At 41.1% G+C, this 17187-nt stretch overlaps 2 protein-coding genes and 1 non-coding gene across 3 annotated transcripts in view; 2 read left to right on the forward strand and 1 right to left on the reverse strand.

Annotated features, from left to right (window-relative positions):
• Window positions 1-630: 630 nt before the first annotated feature.
• CIDEC (cell death inducing DFFA like effector c) lies at window positions 631-10994 on the reverse strand. Its single transcript, XM_006917603.2, has 5 exons — window positions 10924-10994; window positions 9882-10035; window positions 3874-4032; window positions 3601-3788; window positions 631-834 (listed from the first exon to the last, which is right to left on the reverse strand). Exons 1-5 carry the CDS (start codon window positions 10974-10976, stop codon window positions 672-674), a joined length of 717 nt encoding a protein of 238 aa, XP_006917665.1. The 5' UTR covers window positions 10977-10994; the 3' UTR covers window positions 631-671.
• LOC112484344 lies at window positions 1352-1470 on the forward strand. Its single transcript, XR_003048010.1, has one exon. It is a non-coding gene; the product is annotated as a 5S ribosomal RNA (ribosomal RNA).
• Window positions 10995-16480: 5486 nt separating the features above from the next.
• Window positions 16481-17187, forward strand: part of JAGN1 (jagunal homolog 1) — a 2861-nt gene continuing 2154 nt past the window's right edge. The window contains exon 1 of the mRNA XM_006917604.3: window positions 16481-16707. Coding sequence (XP_006917666.1) covers window positions 16619-16707 — 89 coding nt within the window. The 5' untranslated portion in view covers window positions 16481-16618. The remainder of the gene's footprint in view (window positions 16708-17187) is intronic.

Consider the following 17187-nt stretch of genomic DNA (forward strand, 5'->3'; position numbering starts at 1 on the left):
TCTCACCCTGCCAATCAAAGCCCTTCTAATAGGCAAATTTATTTTGGAAATTTTTATTTATTGCATGGATTATATGGTTTGCTCAAATCTCTGATTAAGCAGACATTTATTTCTAGAATCAACTGAAAAAATTTTTTGGCAGAAAAAGTGCTGTTTCCTACAACATTTTGGAGAATGATTTGACAATAGATTCCTCTCTTCCCGGCCTTTCAGATAGAACCCCACCCTCATTCCCAAAGAACACAAGCAAAGAAGATATATCAGCATAAATCATTTATTGCAAACTCTCTGATATCATATAGTAGTGTGCCTTACTATTTACTCAGGAGTCATAGGAATGGGGGTCAGGAGGTAGGGAATGTGATGAAAGTAAAGACATGTAAAGACAGGTGTCCGAGGGGCAGCCCTCGTGCCTAGCCTGCTGGTGACTAGTCTTGGTCAGCTAAACTACCTTAGGCAGGAAGGAGCTGGGCCAAGACAAGGACACTCATTTCTCCTTTGGCCAGCCCACCACAGGTTTCAAGCCCTTTCCCCTTTAAGGTCCTGTGGAGGTAAGGGAGGTGTGAGGAAGTAAGAAGCTCTCTAACTGCCAGGCTTGTGGGGGCGAACAGCTGAGCATAGCGTCTCTGGTGTAGTCCTTGGCTGGGGAAGGCCTCTGAGGACTTGGGCCTTCATTGCAGCATCTTCAGACAGGTTGTGATGAGGGATGGAGCCTTGCCCTTGGGGGGCTGCCCTCCCTCTGTGGCATCCAGAAGCTGCTGCATGTAACAGGAGGTGCCAAGCAGAACGTGCCCTGTGGCCTGCATGCTGAAGAGGGCCCAGCGAATAGCTTCCCTGGGTAGAATGAGAAGGTAGTAGAGTCAAAACACAAAGAAAACCCCTGCATGCTTCCATTTAATACCTCCTTCCCCATGCTCCCTTCATAATTTCATGACTTGTAGAGTGATGTACAAACAGGAACAGATGCCGTCTTTTCTCAGCAAGTGGGAAAGGGTCTACGGGCATTATTTGCAATCATACTTTACCTGAGATGTCCAAAACCTCTCTATTTTCTAATGAAAAATTCAAGCTCATTTAATAAGGCCTTTGAAGATCATAACATGAAAAGGTCATAACTCTGCCCTTCACAACTTCTGTTCTAGATTCTGACTCCTTTTCAAGTCATTTGACCGAATTTTCAGAGTGTTGGATATGAAGATACCATTTTGATCCCAAACACGGTTAGGAGGTTGAAATAACATAAATCACCTAACACAGTGCCTGATGTATAGAAAGTAGGGGAAACATGGAGTCAAGAGTAGTTGTTTGAATGCTTGGCTACTTTAAACAAGCTCTTATCCAAATCTATTTAGTCTACGGCCATGCCACCCTGAACATGCCTGATCTCGTCTGATCTCGGAAGCTAACCAGGATTGGGCCTGGTTAGTACTTGGATGGGAGACCACCTAGGAATACCAGGTGCTGTAGGCAATTAAAAAAAAAAAAGAAAGAAAGAAAAAAAAAGAAGTAAGTAAGAGTCATTAGGGGTGTCTAGCTAGTCCTTTCCTAGTGGCAGTTGGGGAGGGGAAAACAAAAGGAAAGTAAATACTTCCTGGTTGATATTAAAACTTATCTTCTATTAATCTTCATTCAAAAAATTATGATTGAGGTGGAGGGGAGCAGAAAGATAATTAGACATCTATACATGAAAATTCTTTAAAAATGTAAAGGTTATACCTGAGAAGTATACCCATTTCTCAAATTAGAGAACCAAGGATTAAAAGCAGTTGTCTAGCCATAAATAGGAATGAAACTCTGACACATGCTACAATACGGATGAACCTTGAAAACATTATGCTAAGTGAAATAAGCCAGACACAGAGGGACAAGTCTTGTATGATTCCACTTCTACGAGGTCCCTAGAATAGGCAAATTAACAGAGACAAAAAGTAGAACAGAGGTTACTGTGGGCTGCGGGGAGGGAGGAGTGGAGAGTTAATATTTAATGGGTATAGAGTTTCAGTTTGGGATGATAAAAAAATTCTGGAAATAGATAGTGGTGACAGTTACACACACTGTGAATGTCACTGAATTGTACACCTAAAAGTGGTTAAAATGGTAAATTTCGTGTGATGCATATTTTAGCACAATTTAAAAAAAAAAAAACAAAACTAGCCAACACCACTAAGTCACTATACAAACTCTGGCTTACAATTTTTTTTTTGATACCAAGATGTTTCCTATGTTTAGGTCTGAGAGTCCCACTTCCCCTAACTGGACTGAAACTTCTTGCTTTAGATTTTGAAATCTGCGAACTACTTTCAGCAAGCACAGAACCAGAGGAGGCATGGTACGATATAAAAGAAAAGTTGAACTTCTAGCCATAGAGCCAGGCTCAAGCCTGCCATTGAGTATCATCTCTGGCAAGCAAAACCATGCATCTTCTGTTTCCTCATCTGCGGATTTGGTATGCAGAGAATAAACTCAGAAAGCCAAGAAGGTTTGATATGCTCTAGCTACACGTGTCTTGGCAGAATTCTGGGGACCCTAACAGGAGTTCTCAGAAGCACCCTGAGAACAAGGATCATATGTGTCCGCATTCATTCTACTATTATTTGAATTACTGCTATATGCCAGCATTCATCAAGGTACTGGAGGCAACAGAAATTCTTGCCCTCATGGAGCTTGTTTTGGCATCTTGTTCTCAGCTTATAGCATAGGGTCAGGCACACAGTAAATACTAAATGAAGCAATTGGAAAGTAGTAGAATCTGTCGCAAGAAACTTGCAACAGGCCATGTTCTGCTACTCCCTAGCTTTGTGGCTTGGACTAATTGGATGGTCTCTGCCTTAGTGGCTACACCTATCTAGTGGGGCTAAGAATGCTTTAGAGCACCACTGGAGCAGCTGAATTTGGAAAATACTACAATAACAGTACTTGTCTTATGATTTAACATATTCTTATGCTTCCTGTGTACTTGATTAGACTTACAAAAGTAAAGAAAAAAGTTTTAAAGTTCACTAGATAATACAAATGACTATTGTCCAAGACATGCAAAGTAATTCTGTCCTATGAAGGGATAATAATTTCATTCCTTCTATCCCCATGGAAAAATCCAATTTTGTATCTATAAATTTATTTCAGCATCATTTTTCACTATTTTTTTTTCTTTTTGCTGTTTATTTCAGCATTCTTGATGGACCAGTATATGGGTGGGATTTTGATTTCTCTTTTGAACTAATTGTAACTTCTTGAAGGTTCTCCCATTAATTAATGAGTTCAATAAAATCCTTGACACATGTTCATTTTTAAAAAGTTGACTAGAAGACTACTTAGGAAAACTTACTATTTTAAGTGAAAAAAATTATTATAATGCAAGTTAATTAGAAAAACTCAATATATACCAATTCTACCTAGAGGAATATCTGTACTCCTTTGGCACACACTAGTGAAATCTAATGCACTAGTTCAGCCATAAGTTCTAGACAAATGCTAACTATCATGCTTTGTCAGCATCAATACCAGTCCTAGTCCCTAGAAGGCTGAAGTCCATGTGAGCAGATAGGGGCTCTCCCATTGCTGCATATCCACCCTGTCCTCAGCTAATCCCAATTCACTTACTTCATGATACGCTTGGCCCCATAGCAGTGCAGATTGTAGGAAAGGGAATATGTGCCATAGAGAGTTGCCTTTACATTCAGGCAGCCAATGAAGTCCTGTGGGTTCACCTTATACAGGTCAAAGGTTACACGGGCCACATCAATCTTCTTGGCAGGCTTACGGGAGAGGGAGAGTTGGTACCTAGTGCCCTGCATCAAGACAAGCATGTGGTTGACACCCCTCACGGACATCTCCCAGGCTCCCACTGTTCTCCCTCCACAGGTGGTACCTCACCTGTTCTGATGGAGACTGCCATTTCTGCCCCTTCTGGAGGACCATGAACACTGTGTCATCTGCCAGGGTTTGGAAATACTCTTCTGTCTCTACAGTTGTGCCATCTTCCTCCAGCACCAGGAAGAAAGGCTTGTCTGCCAGCATCAGGATGTCCCGGACCTGGTGAATAAAGTTAGTGTTGCTTCTGCAATCCCCATGCAGCCACAGAGCTGGTATGGGGAACACCCATATCATATCACCTCAGCTGTCAGGAAAGAACATGTGGGTAGGGGTCTATGGGATGGGCTCTTGCTATGGGATCACCATCCAAAGACTCTATATTAAGGTAATAAGGTAATTCTTGGTACCTAGGATCATAGTTAATATTCTAGAACAAAATAAAATAGAATGGGAGTCACATATATAATTTTCTATTGAGACGTAATTCATATGTCATAAAATTCACCCTTCCAGAGGATATACTTCAGTTTTTTTCAGTATATTCACAAAGTTCTGCAACAACCACCACTATCTAATTTCATCACCCCGAAGGAAATCTAATACCCATTAGTGGTCACTCTCCATTCCCCAACCCATGGCAACCTCTACTCTACTGTTTGTCTCTATGGATTTGCCTATTATGGATGTTTTATATAAATAGAATCATACATTATGTGATCTTTTTAAACTGGCTTCTTTTACTTAATATGTTTTCAACTTTCATATGTATTGTAGCATGATTCACTCATTTTCATGGCTTAAAAATATTCTACCATATAGGTATATCACATTTTTAATTGATTCATCAATTGGTAGACATTTGGTCATTTTCATTTTCTGAGTATTATGAATAATGCTGTTATGAACATTCATGTACAAGTTTTGGGGTCAACACATATTTTCAATTTTCCTAGGTATATAGCTAGGAGTGACATTGCTGAGTCATACAATTAATCTCATATTTAACTTTTTGTGAAACTACCAAACCGTTTTTCAAAACAGCCATATCATTTTATATTCCCACCAGCAATGTATGAGGAGGATTCCAATTTCTCTGCAATCTCACCAACACTTATTATTGTCTGCCCTTTATTTTAGCTAGTTTATTTGGTATAAAGTGATTCTGATTTTCATTTCCCTAATGACTAATGATGTTAAATATATTTTCATGTATTCTTATGCATTTGTATATCTTCTTTAGAGAAACGTCTACTGAAATCCTTTGCCTATTTTTAATTGGGTGTCTTTTTATTGTTGAGTTATAAGAGTGCTTTATGTACTCTTGATACTAGACCCTTATCAGACATGTGATTTGCAAATATTTTCACCCATTCTGTGAGTTATCTTTTCATTTATTTTGGGAGTGTCCATTGATGCACAAAAGTTTTTAATGTGGATGAGGTCCAGTTTTTTTCCTTTGGTTGTTTATGTTTTGATGCCATAGCTAATAAACCAAGTCATGAAGACTTATACCTATGGTTTCTTCTAAGAGTTTTATAGTTTTAGCTCCACACTTAGCTCTTTAATCCATTTTAACCTAATTTTGTATATACTGTGATGTACGGATCCAACTTCATTCTTTTGCATGTGGCTATCCCATTGTCCTAGCACCATTTGTTGAAAAGACTATTCTTTCTCCATCAAATAGTTTTGGCACCCTGTCAAAAATCAATTGGCCATAGAAACATGGGTTTATTTATGGACTTTTAATTCTATTCCATTGATTTGTATATATTATGGGCTGAATTCTATTCCCGCAAAATTTATATGTTGAAGTCCTAAGCTCTGGTACCTCAGAATGTGACTGTATTTGGAGGTAATTAAGTTAAAATTAGGTCATTAGGGTGGGCCCTAATCTAGTATAAGGTATTCTTATAAAAAGGGGAGATTCGGACAAAGAAACATACATAGAGAAAAGATCATGTAAACATGAAGACGGCCATCTCCAAGCCAAGGAGAGAGACCTCAGAAGAAACTAACACTGAAAACACCTTGATCTAGCCTCTAGATTCTGTTATTTAAATACCGGTCTGTGGTATTTTGTTACAGCAACCCTAGCAAACTAATACGTGTGTCTATCCTTTCATCAATACCATAAAGTCTTGATTACTGACCATAGATTTGTAGTAAGTTTTGAAATCAGGAAGTGTAAGTGCTCCAACTTACAAGATCGTTTTGACTATTCTGGGTTCATTGAATTTCTATATAAATTTTAGAATCAGTTTGTTAATACCTACAACAAGAGTAGCTGGGATTTTGATGGGGATTGCATTGAATCTGCTGATCAAATTGAAGAATATTACCATCTTAACAATATTAAGTCTTCCAATCCGTGAATATTTATCTTTTCATTATTTAGGTCTTCTTTAGGTGTTCAATTTAATTTATTTCAACAATGTTAATTTTCAGTCTGTAAGTCTTATATATTAAATTTATTCTTAAATATTTTATTCTTATTGATGCTATTATAAATGGAATTGTTTTCCTTATTTCATTTTCAGATTGTTTATTGACAGTGTATGGAAATAAAACTGATTTTTATGTATTGATCTTATATCTTACAACCTTGCTGAACTCATTTATTAGCTGTGTGTGTGTGTGTGTGTGTGTGTGTGTGTGTGTGTGTGTATTCCTTAGAGTTTTCAATATACATGATCATGTCATCTGCAAATAGAGATAGTTTCACTTCTTTTTGTTCTAATCAGGATGCCTTTTATTTTATTTTCTTGCCAAAGCACTCTGGCTAGAACCTCCAGTACAACATTAAATAGAAGTGGCAAGAGCAGACAGTCTTATCTTATTCCTGATCTTACGGAGAAAAGCTATCAGAATTCCACCTTTAAGTATGATGTTAGCTGTCAGTTTTTCATAGATGCTCTTTATCACGCATATGTAATTTTAAAATGTCTAATAGCCACATTAAAATAAAAACAGGTGAAACTACTTGTAATATATTTAATTCAATCTAAAATATAATTTCAGCATATAATCAAGATAAAAATATATAAGATTTTATATTTTTTATATTGTCTTCAAAATCCTATATGTACTTTATACATAAGCACATCTCAGTTTCAACTAGACACATTTCAAGAGTCCAATAACCACATGTAACTAGCAGCTACCACATTGGATAGTGCAACTTTAGAGATAAACAGACCTAGGTTCGAATTCTAACTTCCCCATTTCACTGTTTGCACTTAATCAAGTTATCTTATTTCTCTGAACTAGTTTCATCATCGAAAAGGTTGAGGCAAGTACAGTCTTAGAGTCCTCACAATGACTAAATGCAAAAGCATATGAAATGACAGCCTGGGTTTAAATCCCAGTGAATAAATTGGCCTCTGCCTCATGAAAATGGGAATAGTAGTAACTACTTCAAGGTTATGATTACAAGAAATACTGTAAGTCACCTGGTAGAGTACATTGTCCATAATGTGCATTTACTAAATTTTATACCATACTAATTTAAATAGAAAGAGACCCATGACATGTCATAGAATGAAAAGTCAAGCCCCATAGGACATAATACCATTTAAGTAGGTTATATATAAAGATAGACTATACAGGACATGCACTATACCATTAATTACTTTGGAACAGTAGAATTCTCACTCTACTTTTCTTACTTGGATTCATTAGAAAACATTTTTTCTACTTAAAATCTTTTAATAAAGGCTTGAGATCAGCAACACATCAATAGCAATGAACACACCTAGCTCCCAGATCTTAGTTTCTGAATACCATTCTCCACTAAAATAAAGCAGATCTCCTTAGGAAAAATGGGCTAGGGCAGGGAAAGTACAAGATGAGCCTGCAATATCCTGTTGTGCCAGAAAGTCAGAAAGCACTACACAGAAGTAGGTCTAAAGGGAGTCTCAGTGGCCAGTCTGGGACAATTTGAGTATCAATAAATAATCTGTTACCATCTTTATATCCCATTTAAGTAGAAATACTTGAGTCCTTTTTTATATAAGTAAATGAATATATTGAAAGTTAGATGCAGAATGAGATGTTTACTTAGTACAAAGTACCTCTGTAGAAAATAATTAATATAAAGAGAAAAATAACAGCTTTACATAGAGAAAACTGACTGTACTTTCTTATTCAAATAATCAAAGTTAAACAGTAATGTGAGAAATCAATATTGTATATATTCAGACAATTCTAAACTGAAGAACAGTAAACAACAAAAAAACTGGCTTATAATCTTCAAAACAGTCAAGGCCATGAAAGTCAGGGAAATTGAGGAACTGTTCCCGATTAAAGAACATTGAAGAAATGTACAATTAAGGAGAACACTTGATCCTGACCTGGGTCCTTTCACTACAAAGGACATTATTGGCATGACTGGCAACACTTGAATGGAGTCTCAGGATTAAATGGTAGTCACGTAACATTGTATTTTCCCTGATTGTGATGGTTGTATTGTGGTTGTATAGGAGACTATCTTTGGAGAAAACACACACCAAAGCATCCAAGAATGCTAGGCATCAAGTTGGCAATTTACTCTCAAGTGATTCATGTGAAGTCTTGTATTGTTCTTGCAACTTTTGTTACTTTGAAACTGTTTCAAAATTAATTTTTTTAAAAAAATTTCCAATGACTTACTGTTATCTTTTAAAATGAAACCCAAGTGTTCTCTGTCATGGCCAATAAGGGACTTCAAACTCTGGTCCCTGCCAAACATATCACCTTGCCCTCTTCTCTCTCATGCTCTCTGCTCCTTTCTTTCTGTTGCCAAATTTGACAACGCAGTCTAGATAGGCTGACGTCCTCTCTGCTCTACTGGTAAGATTTACATTTGACCTGTGGTCCATCTTAGAAAACTGAACCCTCACTGCTGTTCCTCCCTGCAACCTCTGCACTTAAGACTCTGACTACTGATTCCCAAAGTCAATGGCTATAAGAATCTCCTGAAGAACCTGCTAAAAATGACAATTCCGGGGCCTCACTCATGACCTAACTAGTCTCAGTGGTGGAGTCTGGAAAGCCATGTGTTAACAAGGTTATTTTGATGCAGGAGGTGGTCTCCAGACCTGAGGGCGAAAAATAGTACGGAGTATAGACTCAGGTGTGAAAGAGCACTTTTGAGTCAAAGCACAAGAAATGTAGCCTGGCATAGCCAGAAGCCTCACAAGGGAGGGGAAATTGGCTCCCAGGAAGAACAGACTTAGTTCAGAGAAATGGGGGAGAGAACCTAGAATAGAGGGTTAGAATAGAGAGATGATTTCTGTATGTTAAACAGACTAGTGACTGGAAGCTTAATTCAAATATTTGATCTGTGTGGGGACCTGGCTTGCAGATGAGCAGATTCCCACCCCCTGGGACTGATAAGTTAGTAGGACGATGAGGCACATGACTAATAACAAACCAGATTAGATGAGGCTGTAGGCCAGGCAGTGGGAGTCGTTATTTCCAATCAAGTGGAGAGGGAGCCTGGAAATGGGGAAGGGTGTCATTCTCGTCTACTGTGACTACCATCCACAAGAGTTGTGTATCTTGGTTTCCTCCTCTGGAAGCTTACCTTATCAGTAGTTTGAAGAAAGTTTTCTGCAGCTACTAATAATGCCTTACATGGAAGGCCAATGTAGGAGACAGACTGAAGGAGAATTGCCCTGGCTGAAGGGAGGAGATGGGGAAGGGAATGTCAAAATCTTTCCCATTTCCCACACTTTCAGGCACTTCTGTAAGTTTAAGAACTACTGGAAAAGGTATCCTAAGGGAAAACCAGAAAGAAAAATATGCTCTGAAAATACCACTGACCTAATGTTGGTATAGGACGACAATATACTACCCTCCCCCATCACTAGACATACATCACTAATCAGTTGGACAGCACTCCAGGCCTACTCTACCAACCCAGTAGAGCTGGCTTCAGAAAGGAAATATTTTCACCATCTAAGCCATGAACTTCATCCCTGCTGATCTCCCAGCTCGTTTTGTGTAGGACAGAGGCAGTTGTCAGGGCCAACTCTTAGCCAAGGTCCCAGTGGTTGGGCTGTGCTAAGGGCAGGCCCTCCCCAAACCTTGTAGAGGAGGTCCTCAAGGCTGTACGCCATGACGCCCTTCCGCACACTCCGGTCAGCAGTGCTCACTCTGTAGGGCCGGGCCCGGAGGGTCTCAGGGCTGGGTTCCGACAGCAGCTGCTGTGTCACCACTGAGGTGCTCACTGCCACATACCTGAGGGCAGTTTGGGGCATCAAAATGAGTATTCTGCTGCTTCCCAGCTCTCACCCCATAGCAAGGTAACTCACTCCCCAACCCCTCTAGGCTGAGCTCATCATATTCCTCCTCCCCTACCACCTACCAAGCCTTCTCTAGATAGTCTTACTTCAAAGCCTCCTAGATCAGAGTATCTCAAACTTTAATGGACATATAAGTTCTCTGGAGATCTTAATAAAATGCAGATTCCGATTCAATACATCTAGGTGGGGTCCGAAATTCTATATGTCTAACAAGTTTTCAAGTGATATTGACTGCTGGTTCTCAGGCCATCAGGAGAAACAAAGTGATAAAAGACCCACCCCATATTCCCCCAATTCTGCTTTCTTTTCTTGGCTTCACTCTTCTCATCTGTAAAGTGAAGTGAAGTGACGAAGCTGAGGTAAGTGTAAGGCATTTAGAACTTTGACATACATAATACAGAACCAAAGGAGGAGTGGAGGGAGCTTGGGTTTTAGAGTCAAACAGGCCCAAGTTCTACCTTGTCAAACAACTCATTTGCATCCACCCTGTGCTTCAGTTTCCCCATCTATTAATTTGGTATAATAATCCCCACTTCCCAAAGTCATGGTGAGGTTTAATGAGATAAAAAATGAAAGCACCAAGAGTAGTGTCTACCTCTTTCTACCCAATGTGTGGTGGTAGTTGTGGGTTGCATACCAGCATTAACGCCACCTGAAGACTTGTTAGAAGTACAAAATCTTGAGTCCCACTCCAGACGTCCCGAATTAGAATCTGCATTTTATCAAAATGTCCAGTTGACTTATGTGCCCACTGAAATCTGAGAAGCTCTGCCCTATAGTTCACCGGTATCTCCCCTTTCCTTCCACCCTTAGTTCTCCTTACCTGGAGAGGTACTTGGGAGAGAGAAGGCTGAGAGACTTCATGGCATATTCCATCCTCGTCAGCTGAACTGTGTTGGACCTGGGAAGGAAGAAGAAACAGCTTACTACAGTGGGTTGGGAGGATTCCCTCTCTCTCATTATTTGACGCAGTACAACCACACCCCCATCCAGTAAACCTCCCTCTCAACTGGTCTTTCCTCTCAACTCACATACACCTTCTGCAGCCCTTCTCCTGTCCAATCCCATGCACACCAATTGTGACCAAGCTATAGAGCCCCTAAGTGCTCAGGTTCAGCTGCACTCAGCAGCTGCTCTGCTCTCCATAGTGCTACTCACTCCATGTTTCTCTGACCCTAGCTCAGGTCACACTGATCAGATATCCCAGGTTGGGGCTGAAGAGGCCCAGCTTGGTTAATTCTTGCCTCTGAGGGCAGAGTCCACTTTACGCTGGCAGGAGGTGAGTCACATCACCTCACACTCCTGGGGACTGTACTCTCTTGCCTGTAGTCCAGAGACCTCAGAGGTCAGGCCGTCACAGGCCAGGCAACCCGGCTTAAGCCTGTTCTCTCCCGTGGGTCCTTGAGCAATCTGAACCCTTCTGACCAAAGGGACTTTGAGATGATAGAGACATTCTATATCTATTCTTTCCATGTTTGGAGCTACTAGCCCAGTGTAGCTATTGAGCACTTGAAATGTGGCTCAATATTTAATGTTATTTAATGTTAACGAATTCGAATTTAAATAGCCACTGTGACTTATGGGTGCTGGCAACTATACTGGACAGCGCAGCTCTAGCTCATAGCCCTGAGCTCACTGGCCACCACTTTCTCTCCTAAACTTCTATGCTCCAGCTCTTATATGCTCCAAGCCTTTGTGCAGGCAGTTTCCCCCGCCTGAAATGCCTTTCTCTGACCCAGGACTAAATGTTTGTTTCCTTGAAGCCCCAGTTGTATTGCTTTCCATTCCCTGGAAAGCCGCCTTACACGGCTCATGGAATTTCCCCTTCATCCTGCCTTTCCTACTTCCTAGCCATGTGTCTCTTTCTACCTTAGTTCTCTATTCCCTAGGTGCCTGGCCCTGAAATCTTCTCCCTAATCCCAGCCCCCAGCACAGAGAGGGCCTGGCGCAGAGCAAGGGACTCAAGGAGGGGTCATGGAAGGAAATACCCTTCCCTTCTTAGGCAAAATCACTCTTTCTTTCTAACAACATGGTATGGGGGGCTTCGCCAGGCCAGCCCTGTCTGTGAAAGCCCACTCCCCTAGTTTGCACTACCCAAGTCTACTTGCTTTGGCCTCATTCCTCACTCCCCACCCATAGCAAAACTCAGCAATCCCCACCTCACCTGCTCTCCAGGAGTCCAAAAACAAAACACCCCCAAACAAGACTCCTTACCTCCCCCTCACAGCCGCCTAACCTCCTTACAATATTGCCTTGCTCAGCCCATCCCTCCCCACATTTTATTGTCAGCTGCCCAGGGAAAGCCCCTCCTCTGGCCTTCAGCTCCAGCTAGGGAAAAGAGCAGGGAGAGTGAGTGTGCAACTCCTACCCTTGAGATTTCAGGCTAGCCTAACTTCCAGAAAAGGACCAAAAGGAGGGGAGGAGGCATGTTTTGAAAGCTTTGGGCCAGGGTATGGCCCAGGACATGATATCAGGCACAGAGGGCACAGAAAACAGGCGGATGTTAGTTGTGGCCCCAGCTCTACCCATGTCAGCTGTTTGAGTGTAGATAAGCTACCTTACCTCCTGAGCTCCAATTTCTCTCACGGGGATAATGATGCCTGTATTAAAGGAATGAGGGGAGGATTCATGATAATAAAAGGGCTTTGCAACAGAGACACTTAATTGATAGATGAGACATTTGTCTTATTGATAATATAATTATTTAATAATAGCGGAGACTAAAACTAGCTGAAATGTGTAGTGGTTAAGAGGGTAAGATTTACAACCCAGCAATTCTAGTTCTAGGTAGGTAGGTAAATAGATAGATGATAAATAGATAGATAGATAGATACTCCTAGATATTGATACATATAGACATAAAACATACATCCACACAAACACTTCAAATATTCCACACAAATATTCATAGCATTAATAGTAATAGCCAAAAGATAGAAACAGCAAATATTCATCAATTGATGAATGGATAAAAAATGTTCTACATCCATAAATGCAAAATTATTTTGTATAAAAAGCATACATGCCACTAAATGGATGAACTTTGAAAACATATGCAGAGTGAAAGAAGCCACTCATAAAAGATCACATATATATTTTTATGATTCCACTTGTGTGAAATGTCCAGAAAAGGTAAAACTATAAAGGCAGAAAATAAATTAGTGGTTGCTTAGGGCTAGGGAGTGGGGGGAGTGGTGGGGGAGTGATAATAATGGGTACAGGGTTTCTTTTGGGGGACCAACCTAATCACAATTTATTTTGGCGATGGTTGCACAACCCTGTAAATATTCTAAAAACAATTGAATCATACATATAAGTGGGAGAATTGTATAGTATGTGAATTATGTCTCAATAATGTCTTTTTTTAAAAAAGAGTCCGAGCTCATTTTTTTTAGCACAAGGTATTTCACACTAGTGCATCATAATCACCTAAAGAGCTTGTTAAAATTCAGATTGCTGGGCTGCACCCCAAAGTTTCTCACTCAGTATGTCTGTGGTGGGACCTAAGAAAGTGTATTTCTAACAGATTCCTAGGTGATGCTGAAGCTGCGGCTCCCTAGGGACCCCATTTTGAAAAACAGCAGTCTAGCACTAGCTATGTGATATAACTCCTCTAAGCTTCAGCTGTATCTGACAAATGGGGATTAAAAATAGGTTGTCATTAAAATTAAATGAGATAATCATGAAATGTACTTTCTAGAAGGCTTAGTACCTTCTTCAGACTCAATAAATAGCTATTATTATTATTATTATTACCATTATTATTATCATCATTATTATTATTTACATCTCTCTGTCTTCTCCTGGAGGAGCTTCCAAACAACCATCACTCATTCATTCAGCAACTATGTATTAGTCACTATGTGCCAGCTCTCCTAGGGGTGCAGAATACAGCAGGAAACAGACAGGTTTGCCTCATACTTCAAGGAGCTGACATTCCTGGACGAGGGAGAAACTCTGACCATGAACAAATTGCAAATAAACAAAATAATTTCAGATAATGATGTTCTGGGAAGAAAACAAAGTAATGAGATAGAAAACGGCTAGAGAGCTAGATTGGCCGTGGGCTTAGGGGCAATCTGAGGGGAGGTGAGCGTTCAGCTAAATCCTGACTGGTGAGAAGCCAGTCTTTTGAAGCTCTGGAATGTCTTGTTCAGGCTGCTATAACAGAATACCAAAAGCTGGTCGTTTATAAACAACAGAAATTTATTTTTCACAGTTCTTAGGCTGCTATAACAGAATACCAAAAGTTGGTGGTTTATAAACAGAAATTTATTTTTCACAGTTCTGGAGTTAACAAGTCCAAAATCAAGGCGCCAGTAGATTTAGGGTCTGGTGAGGGCCTGCATCCTGGTTCATAGACAGGGGTCTTCTCTCTGTGTGCCCTCCCATGGTGGAAGGGCAAGGGAGTCTCTTTTCTAAGGACACGAATCCTGCCTCCCTAAAAGCCTACCTCTAAATATCATCACATTGGGGATTAAGTTTCAACATAAGAATTTTGGAGGGAACACAAACATTCAGCCTATAGCATTCTGCCTGAGCCTGAAAGCCAGGCTTTTCAAGTCCTAGAGGGGAACACTCAAGACAAAGTCAACATCAGTGCAAAGGATTTAGAAGAGAATGAGCAAAATGAGGAGACAGGAACACAAATCACTGAACTTTAAGGCAGAATAAGAGTCAGAAGAAAAGTATAAACGAATGCTTCAAGGAGAAATTTCTGGGGAAAGAACTGCGGCCCCTCTCTTGGACGTTCACGCCTCAAATATTTATTGAATGTTCATAGTGCACTTGGTATCCCATGATAGGCAAATGGATGACTCAGAAGCAGTCTGGCCCTAACGAACACTTAGGAAATCATGGAACTCGGACACAGTAAAGACAAAGATAACCACAAGCCAAAGTCAGAGAATATCTCCCAGAGGGGTATAGGTGAAAAGTGAGGGTGGGAGTGGGGGAGGAGGATGAAGGTGGAGGGAGAATGGTTCTATGAACCTGAGGATTCTTCACATTGCTTAGAAGAGGATGGCTTGACTTAGTTTGAATTTGTTTATTCAACAAGCATTTCTTGAGCTTTTACACTATGCTAGTCATAGTGGGCTGCCAGGGACACACATAATTTGGCGCTTATCCCTGTGTTTGAGGAGATCACATTCTAGTTGGGAAGGCAGGTGTCTGAGCATGGTTCTCAAACTCTGAAGTGCAGAAAATCATTTAAGATACCTTGGAGTGGAGGACTCTAGCTACTACTCAAAATTGAGAAGCCAAAAAAGAAAAGATTATACATTCAACTACATTAAAAAAAGTATTCTGTATGTTAAACTTGTAATACCATAAGTCAAGTCAAAAGACATATGATAGGAAAAATATATCGCAACTAATATTATAGACAAGAAGCCAATCTTCTCTCTCTGTCTTCTCCCTCTTCTATCTATATATAAATTTAAAAGACCAATAACATAGTAGAAAAATGGCAAAGAATATAAACACAGTTCAGAGAAATGAAATACAAATAACCTTTAAACATATATATTTAATTTTTTTCAAATAACTTTATATTTTTCTTATTTTATGTATTTTTTATTGTGGTAAAATGTACATACACAGAAAATTAACCATTTTTAAGTGTACAGTTCAGTAACATTAAGTACTTTCATTGTTGTACAACCATCACCACATTCATCTTCAGAACTTTTTTCACCTTCCTTTTCATTTCTGTACCTATTAAACAACTCCGCATTCCCTCCTCCCCAGCCCCTGGTAACCACCATTCAACTTTCTGCCTCTACACAATTTATTTTTTCATGACCTTGACATTTTTGAAAAGTAGTCCAGTTATCTTGTAGAATGTCCCACAATTTGAATTTATCATCTCATAATTAGATCCAGGTTAAGTGTCTTTGGCCGGAATATTAAAGACCTGATGTGTCCTCAGTATATCGGGGTACACGAGATGTCATTAATAGTCACGTTAACTTTGATTACTTGGTTAAGGGGATGAGCATCAGGTTTTTCCTCTGTAAAGTTACCGGCTTCTCTTTGCAACGATTATGTAATCCATGGGGAGATACTTTGAGACTGTGACATGCACTCTCGAGAAAGTTACAGAACCCTTCCAAGCATTAGTTTCCCCATCTGTGACGTGCGGACAGGGTCGTCTTAAACTCATTAGAGTTTAAGAAAGTGAAAGTGCTCCAGAGGCTGGAAGGGAAAGCGATATCAGGGCTGGGGTTGCAGGGCGTTAACTTCCTGTGCAGCTCCCTAGAGGAGAGGCGGTCCAAGCGGTGCCGGGGAAACCGCGCGCGCGTAAGCGTGCCCGTGCGCGGGGCGGACCGGGGGCGGGGACTGGGGCTGGGGCTGGGAGGGGTGACCACAGAGTCGGTCCTCCGGGGACAGAGAGGCCGGAAGTTGTTCTCACAGAACCGTGCGGCTTTTGCGGTGGCCGAGCTGAGGCTGCCCGAGGCAGGTTTGCAGGCGGCAGAGGGTCGGCGCGACGGCCTCCGGGGTCCTGCGCAGGGCCAATGGCGTCTCGCGCAGGCCCGCGAGCTGCCGGCACCGACGGCAGCGACTTTCAGCACCGGGAGCGCGTTGCCATGCACTACCAGATGAGGTATGAAGTGAGGCTGGGAGCATGGAGGCCTTCTGCAGGGCCTGGGAAGCGAGGCCCTCCCACTCCCCGACCTCAGGCTCTTACTCCTTAGCCAGTTCCCACTCACCTGCCAAGTCCCCTCCTCCCGTGAAGGCCCTGGGCCTGACCCCAGTCCTGGGAAGCCCTGAAGCTCTCTTGAGCTCCACCTCTTGATACGCCCTGTGCCTTGAGGGGGTTCCAGACCCGTCTGGGCTCCAGTCCTGGCTATGCTGGCCCCGCTGTGCGACCTCGGGAACCTAATTTCTAATTGAGCCTCAGTTTCCTCATCTACAAATACAAAAAAATAATGTAACCACGCCTTTTAGGGCTGGGTGAAGAATGAGTGAGCTAATAATTCGTATAAAGGACGTAGCATAAGATCTAGCACATAATACGAGTCTGCCCAATACACGGTAACCTGTTATATTTGGGGCCCTTTTGGGGAATGTGGACTGTAAGAGC

The sequence above is a fragment of the Pteropus alecto genome, unplaced genomic scaffold (genome assembly GCF_000325575.1).
Source record: "Pteropus alecto unplaced genomic scaffold, ASM32557v1 scaffold75, whole genome shotgun sequence".
Lineage (NCBI taxonomy): Eukaryota > Metazoa > Chordata > Mammalia > Chiroptera > Pteropodidae > Pteropus > Pteropus alecto.